Here is a 20,899-nt window from a genome sequence, read left to right on the forward strand (position 1 = left end):
CCCAACTTTTCAGACTTGCTGTGTGACCTTAGGTTCACTTCACATCTCTGAGCTTCAGTTTCTTCCTCTCAGAGGCTTAGTACCTTACAGGAGATGGTAAGGCTCCAGTGAGATGTGGTGTATGTGCAATACCCAGCACCAATGCCGGATAGATGCTGAGCATCCTGGGTGGTCTCCTGCAGACGCCCCGGCACCCAGGGCCTGGGGCGCATGTGTGTTGGGCTGGCCAGGGAGGAGGTGCATGGTCAGGCCCATGGAAGCTTGGAGGGTGTCAGGCACAGAGGAGAAGCTGGGAAGGAATTTAGTACCATGAGGTGTGTGTGTGTGTGTGTGTGTGTGAGAGAGAGAGAGAGAGAGAGAGAGAGAGAGACAGAGAGACACCATCCCTAGACCGCCTCTGCACCTTGCAGGCAATGAGCCAAGGGGCCTAGGCTTGGTTCTGCCCCCACCACTCTGCAGACTGATCGCTGGCCACGGCCCAGTGGCCTTCGGCCTGTGTGCTAACGTGACGGCGTCCACCTCTAAAGAGCTGGCAAAGCAAGTGGGGCACGGAATGCCCAGCAGTGGGTGCCAGGAGCTCCCGGCCGGCTTCCTCGGGGCTCTGTGCCCGGCCAGCGCGGGAGGAGGCAGCCCGTTTCCCTCCTAAGGGAAGGAAGGAAGGAAGGAAGAACAAAGCGAGAGCTACAGAACAATGCCACAGCTGAGACACCATCTGTGTTTTCCTTCTTTTTTCTTTCTCTTCGTTTTTAAAACAATATAGTGCAGACTGCACTTCTCACAGTAGAATATAATGGTCAATTTTAGTATAAAAAAAAAACATTCTCAGAGATTTGTAAATGCACTTAGTGCTTGAACAGGCCTTGGAGAGATACAGTACCGCTTCCGGAGTGCCAGAGGGGCCGGGGTTTGGGGAATTCGGGCCTGGGGGATGTAACAGCGGGTGAGGGTTGGGGGGTGTCCCTGCCTGCCTCCCCCGCCCCTACCCTCAGTGGTGTGCAGCAGGCCTTGGAGGGCAGCTCGCAGGAAAGGAGTTGGATCAAGTCTCCCAACTAAAACCAGTAGGTTGCCTCCTTGCTGGTTCCCAGGAGAACCCTTGAAGAAGGCAGGGTAGGGTCCCTCTGACTGGTGTCTAAGATGGCAGGCCCACCGTTAGCCCCTGTGGTGCCTTTGTGCGAATAGGGGAAATGGCACCCCTTCCTCAAGATTCAGAAAATTGCCATAATAAATATACAAGTCTAGGATGCAAATGGTGTCTCCTTGGACAAGGTGCCCTTGTGCAGTGCACAGCCTGTACAGCTGTGCCCAGCAGCCCTGTAAGATGCGGAGAGAAGGGGGAAGGTGGTAGTACAGGGTTTGGAGAGATTGGGGACGGGGGTACAATTCTGTGTTGGGAAGGAATGGGAGGAGGGGAGGGAGGATCTAGAGGAGGAGGAGGAGCAGGGGGCCTGGTAGTCCTTGGAGCCTCTGTTAGAGTGGTCTTCACCTGGATTGGCCAATGGGGGACACTGTAGGCCCTGTGACTCCCTTTACCCTCTCTCTGCTCCTTTTCCAGGAGACTGGGGAGCTCGTGGGGGCAGGAGATGTCTGACCCCCGGGGGGCTGCTCTGACCCCACCCTGACTCTAGACCGTCACCTGTCCTCCTGTATCCCACCCTGGCCTGAGCCCCTCTCCTGGGAAAGCCAGAAAGAACCATTCCTGTTTTAAAGTGGTTTCTCTCTCCCTGCCTCTGCCAGCTTGGATGGAGGAAGTGGTGGACGGCAGTGGCTGCCCTGGGCCCTCCCATGTCCTAGGGCAGCCGATGGCAGGGAGGGGCTTAGGGGAGCCAGGTCGCCCTGCTGCTCCCCATCGGGTGGCCGCACGGCAGCGGCGGCCAGCCTGGCTTCCCTGTGGGCATCCACGGGCACTCGGGCACAGGGCGAGGTCGGGTGCCCCGGTGCGCCGCCCACCCTGTTCCGCGGCCTGCCTCCCCGCTCGGCGCCCTGTCCGTCTGTCCGTGCGGCCGCCGGGCAGGCCTTATCTGTAGACGGGCAGGCGGATGTGGGCGTGCTGGTGGTCGAGCAGCCGGGGCACAGCCACCGTCTCGTAGCCCTTGCCCAGCATCTGCTCCTTGATGCAGGGCGGCCGGATGTCATTGATGAGATACTCCAGCGACTGCAGGCTGCTGCTCAGCACGGCCGTGTTGCACACGCTCTTGCTGGGCAGGCCCGAGAGGGCTTCCACGGAGGGCCCCGCCAGCTCCCGGGCCGCCCCCGGCCCCAGCTCGGTGACCGCCACAGCGGCCGCCGGGTTGTAGCAATCGCTGGTGGGGGTCACCAGCACGCTGTTCCAGGGCGCGGCGAAGTACTGGCCCACGGTGAAGCCGGTGGGCAGCCCCATGCCGCAGTTGAGGGGCGACCCGCTGGCCCGCTCGTACACCCGCCCCCCGCAGGCCTCGGGGGACTTGCTGGCCACCGTGCCGCCGCTGTAGGCCCGCAGCGGCTGGGGCGGCGGCGGGGGCGGCTTCTGCGGCCACAGCAGGTAATCCAGGCCGCCGTCCGCGTAGCCCGCGGGCTTGGTGGCCGCAGCCAATGTCAAGGCCGCCGCGCTTCCCTGGCCCAGCTCGGCGCCCTTCCGGCAGTCGGGCAGGCCGGTGGCGGCGGCCGAGTAGGCCATGCCGGGGAAGCCGGGCACGGGGCCGTGCTTGGCCGGGCTGGGGTGGGGCCCGGCCACGGCCTGGCAGGCGGCGGGCGCGGCGCCCGGGGCCTGGCACTGCTGGTTGAGCTGGTACAGGATGCTGTGGATGGAGGGCAGGTTGGAAGGCGGCAGGGGCAGGCCGCGGCCGGGCAGGGGGATGACGGAGGCGGCGGTGGCGGCGGCCGCGGGCAGGCCGGGCGGTGGGGCGGGCGCCTCGGGCGGCTTGGGGTAGCCCAGGGGCCCCAGAGTGCTGGGCGCCGGGTAGGGCGCGATGCCCACCTGCACGGCCGCCGGCGACAGCTTGGTCCGCTTGCCCTCGGCGCTCTTGAGCACGCTTTTGGCGGGCCCGGTGGGCGCGGTGGCACCAGAGGAGGAGGAGACGGCGGCCTTGACGATGGCCAGCAGGCCCTGGTAGCCGGCGGCGTGCTGCGGGTAGGGGCTGTAGCGCTGGCCGCTGGTGTCATAGCCGTTGACGGTGCGGCCCAGGTGCTTGTGCTGGGGCACCCGGATGTTGGTGGGGAAGATCTTGATGGACAGCGGGCTGTTGGCCACCTTCTCGGCGTAGGCGTCCAGCTCGGCCGGGCTCGGGTAGCGGGACGAATGCATGGAGCTGGCCGCCGTCTCACCTGTCGGGGGGACAAGCCGGAGAGGAAAGTGCAGGTGAGAGCTGCCCCCCTCCTGCCCCGTGACCCGGGGAGGCCTCGAGGCCGTGCCCCCCCCCCCCCCGCCCCACGGTGCTCACTCTGCCCCTCCCTCCGTCAGTTCCCCATCCATCCCCTCGCTCCTCCACCTGTTCCTTCACTGCGAAGCTCTGGATCGGGTGTAAAGTCCGGGAAGGCAACCGCACACATCATAAGCTGAACTTTCACTGACGGAACACAGTCCTGTGACACCCCTGCGGCCCAGAGATGGGATATTCCAGAGTGTCCAGTCCCCCAGAGTCCCCCGCGGCCCCGCCCAAGCCAACAGCTGTCCCGACTTCTGACGCAGTGTCTGTAGGGTGGGGATGGAATCCGGCCATGCGTCTCCATCGGCATCGGCCTCTGCCACTTAAGGTAGTCTGTGGGGTTCGCCTGGGGGGCGGTGGGTTGTGCTTTCTCACTGCTGCGCGGTCCTCGTGTGGGACACTACGTCACAGTGTACTCATCCTTCCCACCGTTGATGGCATCTGGGCCGTTTCCAGTTTGGGGCCGATACACACAGCACCACGCAGTCTGGTGCACACAGATCCGGTGCGTTCTGTTGGGACTATGCCCAGGAGGGGGATCCGGGGCAGGGGAACATGCAGCTTTAGGAGAAAATGCCCCGCAGTTTGCCAAAGAGACTGTGCCAGGCCACACTCCCCTTACAGTGCAGGAGCTCCAGGGGCTCCACGTCCTTAGGGAGGCCACTCCTCCTATTTCTTCATTATCCTCTCTGTGCCCCCCTCCCTTCCCTCATCTGTAAAATGGGGCGATGATGACGTGCCGACCTCTACGGGCTGGTTAAGTGTGCAGCTACGTGCACAGAGCCCAGCACAAGGCCTGGAACGGGGCACCCGGAGAAGGCAGACAGAAGCGCTCTGCAGCCTTCCGCTGGCTGCTCAGAGGCCCTTGCTCAGCCAGGAGGCAGGCGAGGAGGGACTTCACCCACCTTGGCTGCTCAGCCCCTCCCCGAGGCTGCCCATCACCTGCAAGGCCAGCGTGGTGATAATCACTGCTTTTTCGGCACGCTGTCAGCATGGGGCTGAGGATGCACTTTGTGTGACAGGCTGACTGTCCTACTCTTGGTGGCACAACTGGCCCCTGCCATGGGGGAGGAGGGTTGCTGGTAGGCAAACCCCCCCTCCCCCACTTTCTGGCATCCAAAGCCCCTCCCTGTGTAGGGAAGGGAGCAGGGACCTGCATGAGATAGAGGGGAAGACCCCGGGCTTTAGAAGTGGTCGGCTGCATAGAATCCTGTCTGCTTGTGGCACTTTGTGGCTCTGGGCAAATGGCTTGCCTGGATGAACCTCAGTTTCTCCACCTGTGGAATGGGGATCATGATTGTGCCAGTCCTGTGGGGTGGCCTGAGGGAATGAGCAGAGCAGAGGGCGTGAGGCACACGGTCAGTATTGGAGGGTGGCGGGCTGTCTGGGCCATTGAGCGAGGGAGGCCCTCAAGGTCTCCACAGCACCTTGCCTTCCTCCTGCCCCATGAGCACCCCTGGGGCCCACCAGTGACCCCCAGTGCAGGGACTTGAGAATGGGGCTTCCCCACTTTGAGCCTCAGTTTCCTTATCTGTAAAAAGGGGGTGATGCTGCTGGGGACATTGCCTCCCAGGGTGGCTGCGAATTCTAACAAGTTGTGCATGGTGGGGTGTGTTAGTAGAAGCAGGTGCTCTCTACGCTGGGAGTGGTAACACCCTCCCCATCTGCCTGGGACAATGGTATCCTGGGGAGGAAGGGGCAGGGGCTAGCGCTATCTTTTTTTAAATTCAATTAAATTATTTGAGAGAGACAGCAGAGCAAGAGAGAGAGCACAAGCAGTGAGGAAGGGGCAGAGGGAGAAGCTGAGCAGGGAGCCCCAGCGAGGCTCAATCCCAGGAAGGCAGATGCTCAACCAACTGAGCCACCCACATGCCCTGGGCTGCCCTTCGTCTGACCAGCACAGGTGGGCCTGGCATTGTGGCTGGGGCTGAGGGCAGACCCCACCACCTTCCTCCCCATTAGTTGGAAGGCCTCACCCCACATCCCATCTTTCCAGAGCCTCACCCCCAATCCCCTTGTTGGGCTCAGCCAATCTGAGCAAAACGTGTGCTGCAATAGGAAGGCACAGGCATCTGGGGATACAGCGGAGCCTCATTCAGCCAGGCTTTGGAAATCAAGACAGCTTTCTAGAAGAAAGGGCATCCCAGTTAAGGCAATGTTGAAAGGGGTGAGGAGAGAGCAGAGAAACCTATTTCAGGCAGAAGAAACAGCAAAGGCAAGGGTCCAGAGGTGAGGAAGCATGTCCCGAGTGGGAACTGTAAGTAATTCAGAATGAGAGCAGATGCCCAGGGCAGACATGTGGAAGAAAGGGCCTGGGAGGGCATTGGGCTGGTGCAGAGGGGGCCTCTTCACTGTAGGGCAATGGTTCTCCCCCCGAGGGCACACTGGTCAGTCTAGTGATGTGTTCCATTCTCATACTTGGGTCAGGGGAGCCTCCACCCCAGCTACTGGTATCCAGTGGGTAGTGGCCAGGGATGCCACTGAACATCCTGGGGTGAACAGGAAATCCTCTCCACAAGGAGTGTTGGAGAAGCCCTGCCTGGGCCATCGGCAGCCAGGCAAGGTTTTAAGCAGGGGAGGGGTAGGGGCAGGGGCCGGCATGAGTATTAGAAAGGTCCTTCCTTGGGATCCCTGGGTGGCTCAGCGGTTGAGCATCTGCTTTTGACTAGGGGCATGATCCCGGAGTTCCAGGATCGAGTCCTGCATCGGGCTCCCTGCATGGAGCCTGCTTCTCCCTCTGCCTGTGTCTCTGCCTCTGTGTGTGTTTCTCATGAATAAATGAATAAAATCTTAAAAAAAAAAAAATAGAAAGGTCCTTCCCCTATACCCTGAGGTGCAGGAATGTGGTCTGACCTGGGCAGGGCAGCAGGCAGAGGAGAGGTAGGCAGCCCTCAGCCTCCCAAGGAGCCCAGGCCAGTGCCCCTCATCCCTCTGTCCTAATCCAGACCTGGCAGGTGGAGCTGACCCCTGGCGGGCCACAGGCCTCTGTCTTGACCCTGCTTGGGGCAGCCCCCTCCTAAGTGGCCTAAAATAAACTCAGTGTGGAGAATGGAAATGTCACTTTGGCCAACGGGGGAATCTTTCTCCGAGATTGGATTTAAACTACATTATACAAGCAATTTCATGGGCACTTAGCACCGCTCGGAGAGTCCCGCAAAAAAGGGACCAGCTCTTCATTTACCAGCCATAAATCAGCAGTTGCTATAATGAGCACAAAAATGTCACTTTTATGCAATTTTACAGATGAACAAAACTGGTGAAATTAACTGTGGTAACCTACTATAGTCAGCAAAAGCGGCTGCCGGGGAAAAAAAATATATCTGTATGTATTTTTGTTCCTCTTAAACCCTCTTCCCAAGCAGGTTTCTGCCATTGTGGTGTGAAAACTCATTTGTCCTCACCATTATACTTTCATTTGGAGTTTATCTTGAGTATCCAATGAGCCACCAACTGTGAAAATGATTAAATCTACAAAATCTATCTAATGGATGGAATAAATTAGGTGTTTAAAACCTTTAAGAAGAAGAAGAGAGGGGGGAGAAAAGTCCTGCCTATTACTGGTTCCCAGTTGCTGAGAGGAGACCGTCTGGGCCCCAGTGGGTCGGCAGGACTCCATGGGGGTGGGTTGGGCCCTCCGGCATTTGTGGGAGCCAGTGGAGGCTGCCCTGAGTATGAGCCAGGCTCTGCGTCCACAGCTTTTCTTGACGTCTCTTGTTTGGAGCACCTGACCACTCTGAGAGCCAGGGGCCCTCATTTTACAGATGAGGAAGTAGACCAGTTAAAGCATCTGGCAGGCAGCCTCCAAGGTCTGCCACACCCCCTTTGCAATCCTCCTCACCTCCTGGTACTCGTGCCTGTGTGCAGTCCCCTCCCAGTCCAAGCAGGGCTGACCCATGTGGCCTATGAAGTCCCGTGGAGGTGAAGCAATGTGACTGTCATGGAGGCACTGGGTTTTCCCGTCACTCACACGCTCAGATCACTTGCTCTGGGGGAAGCAGCCACCACAGGAGGATACAGAACAGCCCATGGAGAAGCCCACAGGAAAAGAAATGGGGTCTCCCACCCGCAGCCGTGTGAGGCAGCCTTCTGGAAGCAGGTCCTCCAGCCCCGGTCAAGCCTTCAGATGAGTGCAGCCCTGGCATCCTGACTACAGCTTCACGGGAGGCAAAGAGCAGAACTAAGCCACCCTGAATCCCTGACTCACAGAAACTGTGAGAGATGCTACGTGTCTGTGGATGTCTTAAGCCACCAAGTTTTGAAGCAAGCAGTTACACTGCAGTAGACACCTAGACCAGGCCCCCGGTCTACAGACGAGGAAGGGCACTCAGAGCTTCGTGAGACCATGCAACTGCTGGGGGGCGGAGCTGAGATGTGGCCCTGTTTTGGCTTCCTGCCAAGTCCCCTTCACCACCTGCATCCCCAGGAGGGACCTTAAAGTCTGCCTGGAGGCTCAGAGAGGTGGGAGGTGACCCGCCAGAGGCTGCAGGCCAGGCAGCTGTCATTCCCACCCTCGGCCTGCTCCTAGAGCCTGCCAGCTGGCTGCCCTGGGCAGGTCTTGCCTGGGCATGTGCTCAGGGATCTTCAGTGTTATGAATTCAAGTGCCTCTGTGTGGGGCATGGACCAGCCCCTGCAGGTCGCTGGAGTCCCTTGTCTCAAACCTAGCATGGGTGTCATGTCACTGTGGCCCTAGGAGTCTACAGCTCCTACTCTATGCCTTGTTCCTGAAGGGCTCTCTAAGCAGTGGTGAGGATAGGCGGCAGTGCTCACAGAGCTGATGTGTGGCAGCGAAGCGGGGGGCCTGTTGGGGAAACCCAGGGCCTATCTTTGATGTGACTCCCTCCCTGCCCAATACCCCTGGCTGGACTAGGGGACCCCACCAGAGGTTCCAGCAAGCACCTGGACTTGGTCACGGCAGCAGATTCTGATTGCCCTGGGTTTGTCCTTCTGCACCCCCAGACTTGGGCTCCCTGAGCTGGCCCACTCACTGCTGTGTCCCCGACGTCTACAGGACACATAATAGGTTTCCAGAAACATCTTACTGGACAACAAGGCTGTGTCCAAACAGACCCATCCCGGCTGTGGGCCTCTGTTCACTGCCAGCCACACTTGGGAGAATTAGTCCTTGGAGGAACCAAGCCAAGGAGACAGCCCCAGGAGAGCCGCTCCCAGAAGCCTCCCTCCAGCCTCGCATCCAGATGTCTTCCCGGGCCCTTGGCTGTGCAGGCTCCGCACAGGGCCACGGAGAAGCAGCCCCAGTCAAAGCAAACCGAAGTCCCTGCCCTCATGGAGCTGACAGTCTAGCAGGGGCGACGGTCATATATAGCACGTCAGGAAGCCACAGGCCCTGGGAACGAGGGCAGAGTAGGTGTGGTCGTTTTAAAACCTGCCCACAAATTCTTCGGCACTCCTGCCAGACCGGGGAGGCGGACTTTCCTTTGCACAAACAGGGAAGAACAGCAGCTCCGTTCTACTGAGGGGGATGTGGCAGACGTAGTGCCACGGGCTGTCCTGGTCCTGGCTGCGTGGTTACAGGCAACGTGGCTTCGCATGGAGACCCAGGTGGGTCTGTCCGTCTGTCGGGTGTCCGTCCCTGGAACCCAGCCAGTGTACTCGGGGAAGCCCGGGCCCCATGGAGAGGCCATGTGTGGGTGCTTGAACCAGCTGCTGGCATCAACCACCTGATGTGTGAGGAGGCAAGCCTTTGGAAGATTCCAGCCCCTGGGCCTTCCCAGCCCCACTCCCAGCAGCCATACCCCAGCGCTTGGCGAAGGCTCCCGACACCCTCTGCACTGTGCCCTGTCCGTATGGCCGGGCACAGCAGATGGCTGTCGGAGGCCACTGAATTTGGGAGTAATTTGTTATGCAAGCACCATAAGCAAAAGAGCAGGGCGTAGGGGGCGGGGAGGGACCTGACAGAGGGGTGCCTGGTGTGAAGGTGGCGTCTCTGAGAATGTGGCCCTTGAGGAAAGGCTGCAAAGTGGCAGAGTGAGCCTTCTGGCTATCTGACGCAACGGCGGTCTCAGCAGGGCCAGAAAGGGACCAGGTGTGTCTGGGGAAACCGAGTCAGCAGGGAAGGGTTGTAGAAGAGGGGGGAGGGCTGGGGCACCGTGAGGACCTGGGCTTTTCCTCAGGGGCCTAGGGAGGGACATGACCTACTCTGAGTTTTGATGGGACCCCTCTGGCTACTGGGTTGAAAACCGGGCAGGATGAGGGGTCTTAGGAAGAAGGCCCGGGAGCAACCTGACTGTTCCCACGAGACAGAGCACCCAGCAGATCCACAGCAGAAATGTACTTCGCTGGGCACTAAAATTTGGGTTCCAGAAGTCTGACGAAGCGGGCAAAGGTGTACAGTACAGGTACGTGGACAGAGAGAGGTTACAGGGGGGCCGTACCCACGAGCCCGCGGTCCCCCTCCCTTCCTCTCGAAGGGGCTCAGACCGAGGCTGGAAGTAAAAAGCCTGCGGTGCTAGCAGGGCCCGGCTGGTGAGGGCGTGCGCTGTTTCTTCTCTGTGCTTTTCTGCAGTCGCCAGGGCCTGGCGGTGACCGTGTGTGTCGAGCGAGGCTGGGGAGGCTGGGGATCGGGCACGCAGCTCTCCCTTCTCCCGGGCCCCGCCCTTGATGCCTGCGTCATGCCGCCTGCTTCAAAGCTGCTCCTCTTCCCTGGGCCTTGAGCAGCCCGAGGCCTCCCTGGCTCCTTGCCTGGGCCCCGACCACCACCGTCAGGCCGCCTCTGCCCCGGAGCAGAGCACAGAGGGCGGTTGGCAGCCTTCTGAGAAGGCATCATGGTGAGGGGGGCAAATGTGGGCTGAGCTCAAATCCCAGCTCTACCACACGCTGTGTGGCTTCAGGTGGGCCGCTACCCCTCTGTGAGCCTCAGTTTTCTTGTGTGTAAAATGGGGATACTGATGCTGGTCTTAGAGAGTTTTTATGAAGACCAAAAAGGGGCCTATTTTCAGGGTGCCTCTCTGTAAGACACTCCATTGAGCCCCTGTTTGTGTGAAGTCTGAACCGCTCAGGATGGCATTTGAGGTCTTGGTCATGTGACCCTGAGCTCCCTCTGCAGCCCTCCTTCCCACAGGCCCCTGGACACACACAAGGTGTCCCCTGGGCCAGGCACGATGTCAAATCCTTACAGCCCTGCCCTTCTGATGTCCTCACGGTAGCCTGGGATGTGGCCCTGGGTTCCAGAAGGGGAGGGGTAGACATTCAGGTAACAGGGTATCAAGTGAGGATTGCATATGTGATTCCCTGCATGTTTTTGCTGAGAACTGGAGGACAAATGGGCTGGGAGTGGGCCAGGGAGCTGTGCCCTGCCCAGAGGTGTGCACCCTTGAAGCTATGCTCAAACACTGAGCAGGGCAAACCACACACCACCAGTCTGAGAGCTCTCGTGGTACAGAAAGGATCCATGAGCCAAGTTCTGAGCCCCATCGTCCATTCCCTGGGCACCATGGATGCAATGGCTCCGGACTGTTGTCTCACACTGAGAAGCTTCCCCTCGGTAACCAAAAACTGGTCCTTTAGAGCACAGCTGGAATGATGCCTGCTTATGCTCACCTCAGGCAGACACCCTACTCATTGGTCTGTGTCCATCTGTCTCCCACACCCTGGTGGGAAATCCCCCATCTCCAGCTCCCTTTTCCACCCTCCTCCCGCAAGTTCCTGATCAAGAGTGATGATTCTGGGCAGCCTGGGTGGCTCAGCAGTTTAGTGCGGCCTTCAGCCCAGGGTGTGATCCTGGAGACCCAGGATGGAGTCCCACGTCGGGCTCCCTGCATGGAGCCTGCTTCTCCTTCTGCCTGTCTCTGCCTCTCTCTCTCTCTCATGAATAAATAAATAAAATCTTTTTTAAAAAAAAAAAAAAGAGTGGTGATTCTGAGGTTGGGTGGAGCTGTCCATACAGTGCCTGGTACACAGAAGGTGCTTGAATGACACGCTGGGAGAACGGAGCAAGAAGTGTTGCTCAGAGCCACCCCGGGCTGCTGGCTCTGATGCTCCACATCTTAGTGGGGATGTAAAACTCCCCTTCTGCCTGAGGCTCCCAGGCTGTAACTGTCCGTTGACTTCTCTTCTGGTCTATAGACCAAGGGCAAGCCTTGCTTTCTCATCCCTGACCCCTGGAAAATTCTGGAACCACAGCAGGTGCTTGGAAAGTGCTGCAGAGTCCAGTGAATCCCTGTTCTGAGGCCTCCAGGAGGCTGCGGGGGGCGGCAGCAGACAGAACCTGGACTCCCGAGCAGCAGAAACCGCAGCACCCGCCCTGTGAACTGGGCTGTCCCTGCCCTGTAGTCCCCATTAAAGTCCTGTCGGGAAATTTAAAAGCCTGGCTGGAAGCGCAGATGAGCTGTCACTGCCATTACGTTAATGTTATGGGCTTTTTACAGGTGCGTTACAGAGACGTGGTTATTAACGAGTATATTAAGCCAATTAAAAGCAGCCCTTTGAGTGGGATTTAGTGTTGCTGCAGGGAGACAGGAGAGCGGGACTCGGTGGCACCCCAGCAGGAGGGGAGAAGTGTGGGTGGAGGGGCAGGGGCTCTGCTGGAGAGACAGCGCAGGTGCAAAGCTCGGACTCTGGCTGGAGGTGGCCAGGGCAGACTGATGCGCAGCGTTGCCACATGCGGTGGGTGACCTTGGCCAGGCCACTTAAACTGACCCTCAGTTTCTCATCTTTAAGGGGATGAAGAGGTCACAAATCACAGGTGGCTGAAGTCCGTGTGATACTCTGCCCTGGAAGGCCTGTGGTACTCGCTCACCAAGGGGCAGGTGGAGGAGGGCATGGTGGGGGAAGATGCCAGCCCGGAATTCCTGCTCCCACGCTCTGGGCTTCTCCCACTGCTGCCCAGCTGAATGCCACTGGACACTGGTCTACAGAAGCTGTTCCCTCGGTGAGCCCTGGATTTTTCTGACTCTAGGACAGAGCTAACTGTAGCTTTCCCACAGGAGTGGCAGGACTCAAGGTGTGCCAGGCACACAGTAGGTGTTCAGCAGATATCATTTCTTATGCGGCTGCAGATTTTGCCTGTTGCCTCTTCCCTTCAGGCTGGGGAAGCCACAGGGGCATGACGCTGCTGAATGGGGGAGGGGTGTCCCTGGCTGCTCCAGGGGATAAGGGGTCCCTGAGCACAGGACCTGGCCCAAGCCCACAGGGAGGAGCAGTCCGCATCTGCATTCCCCTTTGCTGCCGACACTCTGCCCTTGGAGGTGGCAGCCTCCTGAATGCTCAATTAACGTGACACTAATTAGCTGGTGGCACCAGCAGAATCCCTAATGAGGCCGCCCAGGAAGGGGGTGGGGGAAGGCGGCTGGGCCAGGGCAGATGCAGCTGTCCTCTGGCCTCCACTGGGAGGGATGTGCGGAGGGACGAGGGTGGCTGCCAACAACCCTGACCTGCGCCCAGCCCACTGACCGGGCTGTGAATCCAGGCGCCCTAGTGACCAGCGGGGGTGACCTCAGGGAGGTGACCGCAGCTCTCTGCCCTCCATTTGCCCTCAGAGTATAGAGTGGAGATTAAGTGAGAGAATGCGTGTCAGAAATCTTGGTACATCACAGTCGCTCAGAAAAGGCTGGCCCCCTCCTCCCAGCTCTTTCTGGACCAGACGAGGCAGTGCAGGGTAGTGGTTATGCCTGGGCGCTGCAGAAAGGATCCTCACGTTCTCCAGCCCTGTGTGTACATGTGTATGCAGGCTCACGCGTACACGGGCGCAGATGCTAGGGGCGCAGCGTGAAGCCACATGTGCCCAGATATTCAGGGCCATCCTGTATACGAAGACCAGCAGGTGCTCACAGGCACACGTGTGTATCCACACATGCCTTCCAGGCCCCGGAGTGCCCAAGGGGTCCCTGCAGGCAGGGCTGGGGGCACTTCAATCCCTCTGCAGCCTGACCTTCCTATCGCTCACCTGTGTCTCATCTGCGTCTCACCTGCTCTCTCTTTCCCTTACCTGCTCCCTGACGGGCCTCTGAAAGCCTGCTCCTCACCGTCTCCCCGTGCCCAGCCTGCTGCACCGCCTGCCCGCTGCCCTTTGGAACTGCTGCCTCATCCCTCCTTTGCGCCTCATCCCTCCTTTGTCTCCATCCACCACCGTGTTGGTCTGACTCACCTGCTCTTTCCTCCCCGTGTGCCCTGCCCCCTCCCACATTCCACCCCTCCCCATTGTGCGCATATGCTCACTTGTGTGCGTGTTCTCTCTATCTGTCGCTCTCTCTGTCTCTCTCTCTCTTTCTCTGCAGCCACCTCCCTGGCTCTGTACTGGATGCTGGTCCATTGCAAGCGTGCTGCAGACACACTCTCTCAATTTTTGGCTAGTCCTGACTTTTTTTTATGGAGCATTTTGCCAAGCTGCAGTTTTTAATTTTAATGCGTTCCAATTTGTTTCCTTTGAGTTTTCTTTTTTTTTTTTTTTCCTTCCCCCTTTCCGTTTGCAAATCCTTCCTGGTGGATATTCCTCATAATTTGCTTCAAAGAATGATAATGGTTTTTCGTTGCAGGGTACCAGATTTTTAGTCTGTCTGGAATTTCTTGTTGTGTGTGGTGTGAGGTAGGGCTCCAGTGTCATTCATTCCATGTGGCTAACCAGAGGTTCCAGCAGTACATGTCCATCCCCACAGGTCTGAGAGAACTGCTCTGTCCCAGACTGAGCTCACATTGCACACTGGTCCATGCCTTGGCTCCCTCTGTCTCTGTACTCATCCCACCACCTCAGCCGTAAGCCAGGGCAGTACTAGCCTGGTCCCCTACCCTTATACTTCTTTGTCAGAAGTACCTTGCCCATTCTTGGCCTTTTGTTCTTATCAACTTCAAAGTCAGCTTTTCAAGTTACACACACATGGTCAGGATGTAAGGACTGGATTGATTTTTCCCCCTACTGAATCTCTGTCCATGTGCAGGATATATATCTATGTTTATTTAGGTCTTTTAAAAAAAAATCACTGAGTAAAGTTTTCTCCACAAAGGTCATTTACCTCTTTTACCAATTTATTTTAGTTCCTTAATGTAATAATACCACAACTTGGATAAAATGGACAATTCCTAGAAAGACACAAACTACCTGACTTATGAAGAAGTGGAAAATCCGAACAGACCTGTAACCAATAAAGAGGTTGAGTCAATAATCAAAACACCCCTGCCACAAATCAAAACCACAGTGAGATACCACTTCACACCTAGTAGGACAGCTAGAATCAGAAAGCCAGGTGGTAAGTTTTGGTGAAGACGTGGAGAAGCCAGAACTGCATACGCTGCTGGTGGGCACATATAACAGCATAGCTGCTTCGGAAGCTGTTTGGCAGTTCCTCAAAAAGTCAAACAGAGAGCTGCCATGTGCCCAAAGAATACCATGCTTAGGTTTACCCACAAGAGAAATGGAAACCTAGGTCCCTGCAAAAACTTTTTTTTTTTCCTGCAAAAACGTATACTCAAACATGCACAGCAGCCTTACAATCGCCCCAAAGGCGGAACAGCCCAAACGTTTGTCAGCTGATATGTGGTAAATAAAACATGATGTAGTCCATGCAAGGGGAGATTATTCAGTGATGATGAGGAATGAAGTATGGATACAAGCTACTTGGTGGATGAACCCTGAAAACACGGGAAGTGAAAACAGCCAGACACAAAGGGCTGCACGTCGTAGGATTCCATTTATACAAACTGTCCAAGAGACGCAAATGCAGAGAGAGAGAGACTTGGCAAGTTTAGTGGTCAGGCGGTGAGGAGGCCAGAAGAAACGGGGACTCATAGTTAATGGGTGTGAGGTTTCTGTTTGGGGCGGAGGAAATGTTCTGAAGTTTAATGGTGATGACTGCACAACCCTGAGAATTCACACTACAGAGTATTCACTAGTACGCTTTGAATGGCTGGAGAGCGTGGTACGTGTTACCATACACGTAATGCTGTTTCCATAAAAAAAAAAAAAAAAAGGTAATAGTATCTTTTTTAAAAATGCAATTGCCAGCCTTTTGTAGTTGGTGTAGAGTAGGAGCCAGCAAACCACAACATACAGGCCAAGCCTGGCCTGCTGCCTGCTTTTGTAAATAAAGTTTTATTGGAACACAGCCATGCCGATTCTGAGTGTCTGTGGCTGTTTTCGCGCTACCACCCGGCAGAGTGGAATAAGTTACCATAGAGACTGTATGGCCTACAGGGGTGAAAATATCAGGAATGTTACAGGAAATGTGTGCCAACTCCCGTTGTAGGGGAACACGACTGTGTTTGTATGTTGGCCTTATGTCTGCGGGCTTGGTGAATTCTTTTGCTGGAGTTTCTATGCAGCTAGTTTTACTTCTTTCTAATCCTTACAACTCATTATGTATTTTCTCTGTCTCACTGAGGTGGCCAGGACCTCTGCACAGTGTGGATAAGCAGTGACTTGGATCTTTGTCTTGCTCTGATTTTAGCAACCCTCAGGTTGGTTTGTTGTGGATTGCCCTGTAGAGAGGAAGTTGCCTTCCTTCCTAGTTTAAGAGCTGATTTTTATTTGTTAAATCATAAAAGGGGGCCAACTCCAGCTGGCTCTCTCCCAGCCCTTCATCTCTGAGCTGCTGTTCCTGTGGCGGGGGTGGCACTGGACCTTCCTTCTGTCCCCAGGCTGCACTCAGCAACAGCTATGTAATTGAATCTGCTACCAGAGGTTTGTTTTTAATTTTATTGGAATTTTAAATTGCTTTGTTTCTTCCGTATTTTATTAGTGTCAGTGGAAGCAGCTGCACCTGCAGGAATGCTCGTGGGGCTGTGGCTCCAGCCTTTTGGGGTCAAGGTTGGTGGGTGAGGGGTGGGAATTGGGGAGAAGAGCCTCCCCCTGCTCCTCCCGGGTTAGCAAGCCCTTCCTCCCCTGAAGATGGGAGGATGGGCGGGAACCTTTGGTCCCTTTGTGAGTATGGGAAGGGGGGGTTCCCTCCCTCAGTGGGACGTGGGGCAGATAAAGTGTGTGAGTCTGCTCCCAGGCCTTGGGGGGTTCTCTCTTGTACTTATTCTCACATCACAGTGGAGTTAACAGGCCCAGAGAGGGAGGGCCAGTCACTCACGTGTGCAAGACCACACACATGCACGTGCACGCCCCATTTAGGGCACAGCCAGATTTGACCCCCAGACCATCTCCATCTCAAAGCCTGTGCCCTGGAGGCTCATGGGCAGGAAGGGAGGGTGGGCATGCTACTCTCAGCTACAGAAGAGCAGTCTGAGGCAGAGAGAGGCTGTGCCACTTACCCAAGGCCTGGCAGAGCAAGGGTGGCAGCTCACACGCAGTCTCCTGGGGTGGCTGCCTCAGCTCTTCCCTTCCTGGATGGCAGATCCCCAAATGCCTCTCCCCAAGTCCCCTTGGTGCCTCTCTGGGGCTCTCTGCATAGTCTACACTTAGAGCAGCATGGACTCAGAGTTTATATATCAACACCATGATGAGAAAGTCAAATATTTATTAGGAGGGAAGGTCCTGAGCAGCTGAGAAAAACAGGCTTCTGTCCCAGGTGTGGGCAGGTCCTGTTTGGGACCCTGGGACTCTGGTCAGCTGGGAGTAGTCCAAGATCTTAGGCCTGAGGTAGGGGAGGGGAAATGGACTCCCCCCATACACGCACACACACCTTTTTAAATCGTTTTTCTCTCCAAGTCACTTTCTCTAGCCACCAGGAATAGGCTACAACAGTCAGCTGCCCAGGCTTCTGGACATAGGACCACTCATACTCCTGGCGCCTCTATCTGCCTGACCTCAGATCCCAGAGAGGTAAATTGTAGCCTTTTCTGGTTTGCTGGACATGTTCTGGGCACATGGGGCTGCTATGCCTTGTATAGCCCTGTGTCATCAGGCTGCTCTGATCCCACTTTATAGGAATGGAGGGAGGGGATCTCAGACTAAGCCACGTCTTTCCTCGACCAGGCTTTTGACATTACTGTCATAGGTGGTCAGAGCTGGATGGCTTCTTTGGTCCACCTGACCCTATCCCTTGCTTTATAGAAGGGAGAACACTGGCCCTAAGAAGCTGCCCAACTTGTCCAAATCATGATACACATGGCCCAATTGAGACCTCTCTCCTGTGGTAAGAAATGCAGTGCAGCCTATGGTCTGGTGGCAAAGCTCAGGGAGAGCCTTTCCTGTCTCAGTTATGCCTGAAGGCCACAGGCACAAGAGGGCGGGACTGCCCCAGAGTCATGCCCAGGAGGAAAGGGCAGGAGCCTTCTCTGCCAATGTCCAGGCCTGGGCCAGCAGCAGGGCACCCAATTCAATTTGCTTATCTCCCTTCCTGCCTCCCTCTTTCCTGTGCTCTTCAATTACAGGCAGAGTCACTATCTTTTCCAATAAGTGCAAAGATGTCAAAGGGCCTGAGTGAGCTGGAGATGCAGGACGTCCTTGGTGGTCCCCCACACTGTCTAGATCAAGCCTAGGAGCAGAAAGGAAGGACTAGTCCAGGTCGGTCATCATGCCCAGCCTCTGCCTCCAACCAGCAGCATAGGAGCAATTAAAGGTTAAAACACACAGATCCTTTGAGCCAGTAAGTCCATGGAATAATGTTTTTTGCACAAATATACATACATGTACAAAGATTTATTACAGCACTGTTCGGAATAGGAAGAGACTAGAAACAAATGTCTATCAACAGAAGGATGGTTTAAAACGTTATTCTTTATCCATGTAATGGAATACAATGCAACTGTTAAAAAGAATGAGGGTGAGATGGATATATTGGTAATTAAAAAAGGCAAGGAACTGAAGGGTGTGTGTGTGAATGTTTATACAAAAGGTATTTATTTTTAAAAAATTTTATTTATTTATTTATTCATTCATTCATTCATTCATTCATTCATGAGAGGCACAGAGAGAGACACAGCAGAGGGAGAAGCAGACTGCCTGCAGGGAGCCCAATATGGGACTCGATCCCAGGACCCCAGGATCATGACCCAGGCCAAAGGCAGACATGCTCAACCACTGAGCCATCCAGCCATCCCACAAAAGGTATTTATTGTTCCTCCTGCATGTGTGTTTTTTTCAGGAGGGTATTTAAGAAACTGCTAACACTGATTTCCTCTGGGAAGGAGAGTTATTTTTCATTTTAAATTCTCATGCTTTCTGAATTGGGGACCATAGACAATCTATTCAGTGAAGTACTTAATTTAACAAAAGAGAACATGTTCTTCCTGAAGGTTATATAAAGGAATGAAGGGGACTATGCATGAAAAATAATATTCCTTGAAACCAAAGCCCCGCCCCCAACCAAATCATCTGACATTGTTCTGTTTTTGATAAGGTAGACAAATATTTTTCTATACCCCTATCTCTGAAAGAACACCAATAGAAGACTTCAATTTTGAGGAATGTGGATATAATACCTTCTTTTCCTACAAATGCCCCAAAAGCAACATGCAACAAAAACACTAGTTCTTCCATTTTTTGGCAAAACTAGGAGAGTGCTAAACCCATAAACAACCATACATATACAGGGTGTCCAAAGCAACAGAGATCAAATGGAGCTGAGGGAGGAAGCATAAAGAGGGTGCCTAGCTGTACATTTCAGAAAGAGCCAGCTGCATACACTTCCTAAGTGTTATAGATATCCCTTTTAGATTTGTATAAATTTAAACAAAATCTAAACCCCCTTTGCTACAGTAAAACCAGGGATGTATCAGCTGGTTATAGACCTTCCCTATGCCCACTTGGTTCTGAAAAGCAAAGAAGGTAGGGCTAAATAAGAAATCCCCCAAATAAGCCATACTTGTAGGAACCAGTTTGTCTCTGAGGCAACTGGAGGGAAACAGCTGGGCTGAGAAAAACTCATCTCCTCCAGAGGTGAGTAATAAAATTGAACTAGCATGGTACTTAATTGAAAGGAAAATGAGAAAGAAGGCAAATTCTAAGTAATGGCTGGAAAAGCAAAAACAAAAAACCAAACTACAATCCACTTCCCATCAGAAAAATGTAGCCACAGATGAGATGAAAATTATAGCCAGATAATTTCATTGTGAAAGAAAAAAACTTTACAATTGTTTCTATATAAAAAAAAAAAAACACCACAAAGCAGATATACAAGAGTAGAAGGAAAAAACTCATAAAAGCAAAAGGGGAAAATAGAATGTACAAGAAAAACAAAAGGTGCAAAAAAAGAGCAAAGTGAAAGGGGTACACAGGGAAGACAGGCAAAAGACAGCCAATCTGTACTTAAACTAGAGTCCCCAAAGAAGGAAATTAAAATAATACAAGCCTTGGATCTGCCTGTCAAAAGGGCATGGTACTGTGTTCCAGGGAAAAGAGACTCTGAATGGCCAACCCCAGGACACATGCTAGTAAAGTAATAACATGAGAGACATGGAAAGGTCAAAGTGAAATATAAAGAAGGAAAAATCAGGCTTTAACTTCTCCATGGCAACAGTCAACATTAGAGAACAGAACATGGTCTGCAAAGATTCTCAAGGAAACAAAGTGACTTTCTGAACTTGTGGGAACTCCTGGAGTGCTGTTCACTTGAGGCCTTAAGCCATATGCCAGTGGACCAACTTTGGATCATGGGAAAAGAAGGCACAAGAACTGGTGGTGAGCACTGACCCTATTTCTCTAGGAGACAGAGAAATTACTGTGATCATGTAACCAGCATTACAAGTCCTGGGAACAGAGTAAGGGTATCACTAATAACAGAAGAGGGAAGGGGAAAGAGAAGGATGGCAGTAGAAGTACACAGATATCCTCGTATTTAATAGTTGTGATCAAAAGATATATTTTTAAAGTTTATTGTTATTTTTTTTAATTTTATTTATTTATTCATTCATGAGAGACACAGAGAGAGAGAGAGAGAGAGGCAGAGACACAGGCAGAGGGAGAAACAGGCTCCATGCAGGGAGCCTGACATGGGACTTGATCCCAGGTCTCCAGGATCATGCTCTAGGCTGAAGGCAGCACTAAACCGCTGAGCCACTGGGGCTGCCCTGTTATTATTTTTTAATAATCTTTTTTTTTTTTTTTTTTTTTTTTAAATTTTTATTTATTTATGATAGTCACAGAGAGAGAGAGAGGCAGAGACACAGGCAGAGGGAGAAGCAGGCTCCATGCACCGGGAGCCCGACGTGGGACTTGATCCCGGGTCTCCAGGATCGCGCCCTGGGCCAAAGGCAGGCGCCAAACCGCTGCGCCACCCAGGGATCCCTATTTTTTAATAATCTTTTTAAAAAAGAGAATTAAAAAAAATTTTTTTTTGTAATCTCTACACCCAACGTGGGGCTTGAACTCACAACTCTGAGTTCACGAGTAGCATGCTCTACTGACTGAGCCAGCCAGATGCCCCAAAAGATATCATTTAAAACTGATGTCAGGTAGGGACACCTGCGTGGCACAGGCAGTTAAGTGTTCTCTTAGTTTCAGCTCAGGTTTTCATCTCAGGGTCTATGAGATCAAGCTCCACATTAAGGTCCATGTCCATCATCAGGCTCAGTGCTCAGTGTAGCATCTGCTTGAGATTCTTTCTCTCCCCCTCTGCCCCTCCCATTTGTGCTCTCTCTCTCTCTCTCTCTCTAATAAATAAAT

The 20,899-nt window shown here is 54.2% G+C and overlaps 1 protein-coding gene across 7 annotated transcripts in view; it reads right to left on the reverse strand.

The window, feature by feature from the left end:
- Positions 1-713: 713 nt before the first annotated feature.
- Positions 714-20,899, reverse strand: part of FAM222A (family with sequence similarity 222 member A) — a 56,587-nt gene continuing 36,401 nt past the window's right edge. For 6 of the 7 annotated variants that reach the window (XM_035706357.2, XM_025474264.3, XM_025474266.3 and 3 more), the window contains 2 exons: positions 3,465-3,569; positions 714-3,300 (listed from right to left, as the gene is read on the reverse strand). In XM_035706357.2, coding sequence (XP_035562250.1) covers positions 2,015-3,300; positions 3,465-3,569 — 1,391 coding nt within the window. In that variant the 3' untranslated portion in view covers positions 714-2,014. The remainder of the gene's footprint in view (positions 3,301-3,464; positions 3,570-20,899) is intronic. The other variant, XM_025474267.3, reaches the window with a different exon arrangement.

The sequence above is a fragment of the Canis lupus genome, chromosome 26 (genome assembly GCF_003254725.2).
Source record: "Canis lupus dingo isolate Sandy chromosome 26, ASM325472v2, whole genome shotgun sequence".
Lineage (NCBI taxonomy): Eukaryota > Metazoa > Chordata > Mammalia > Carnivora > Canidae > Canis > Canis lupus.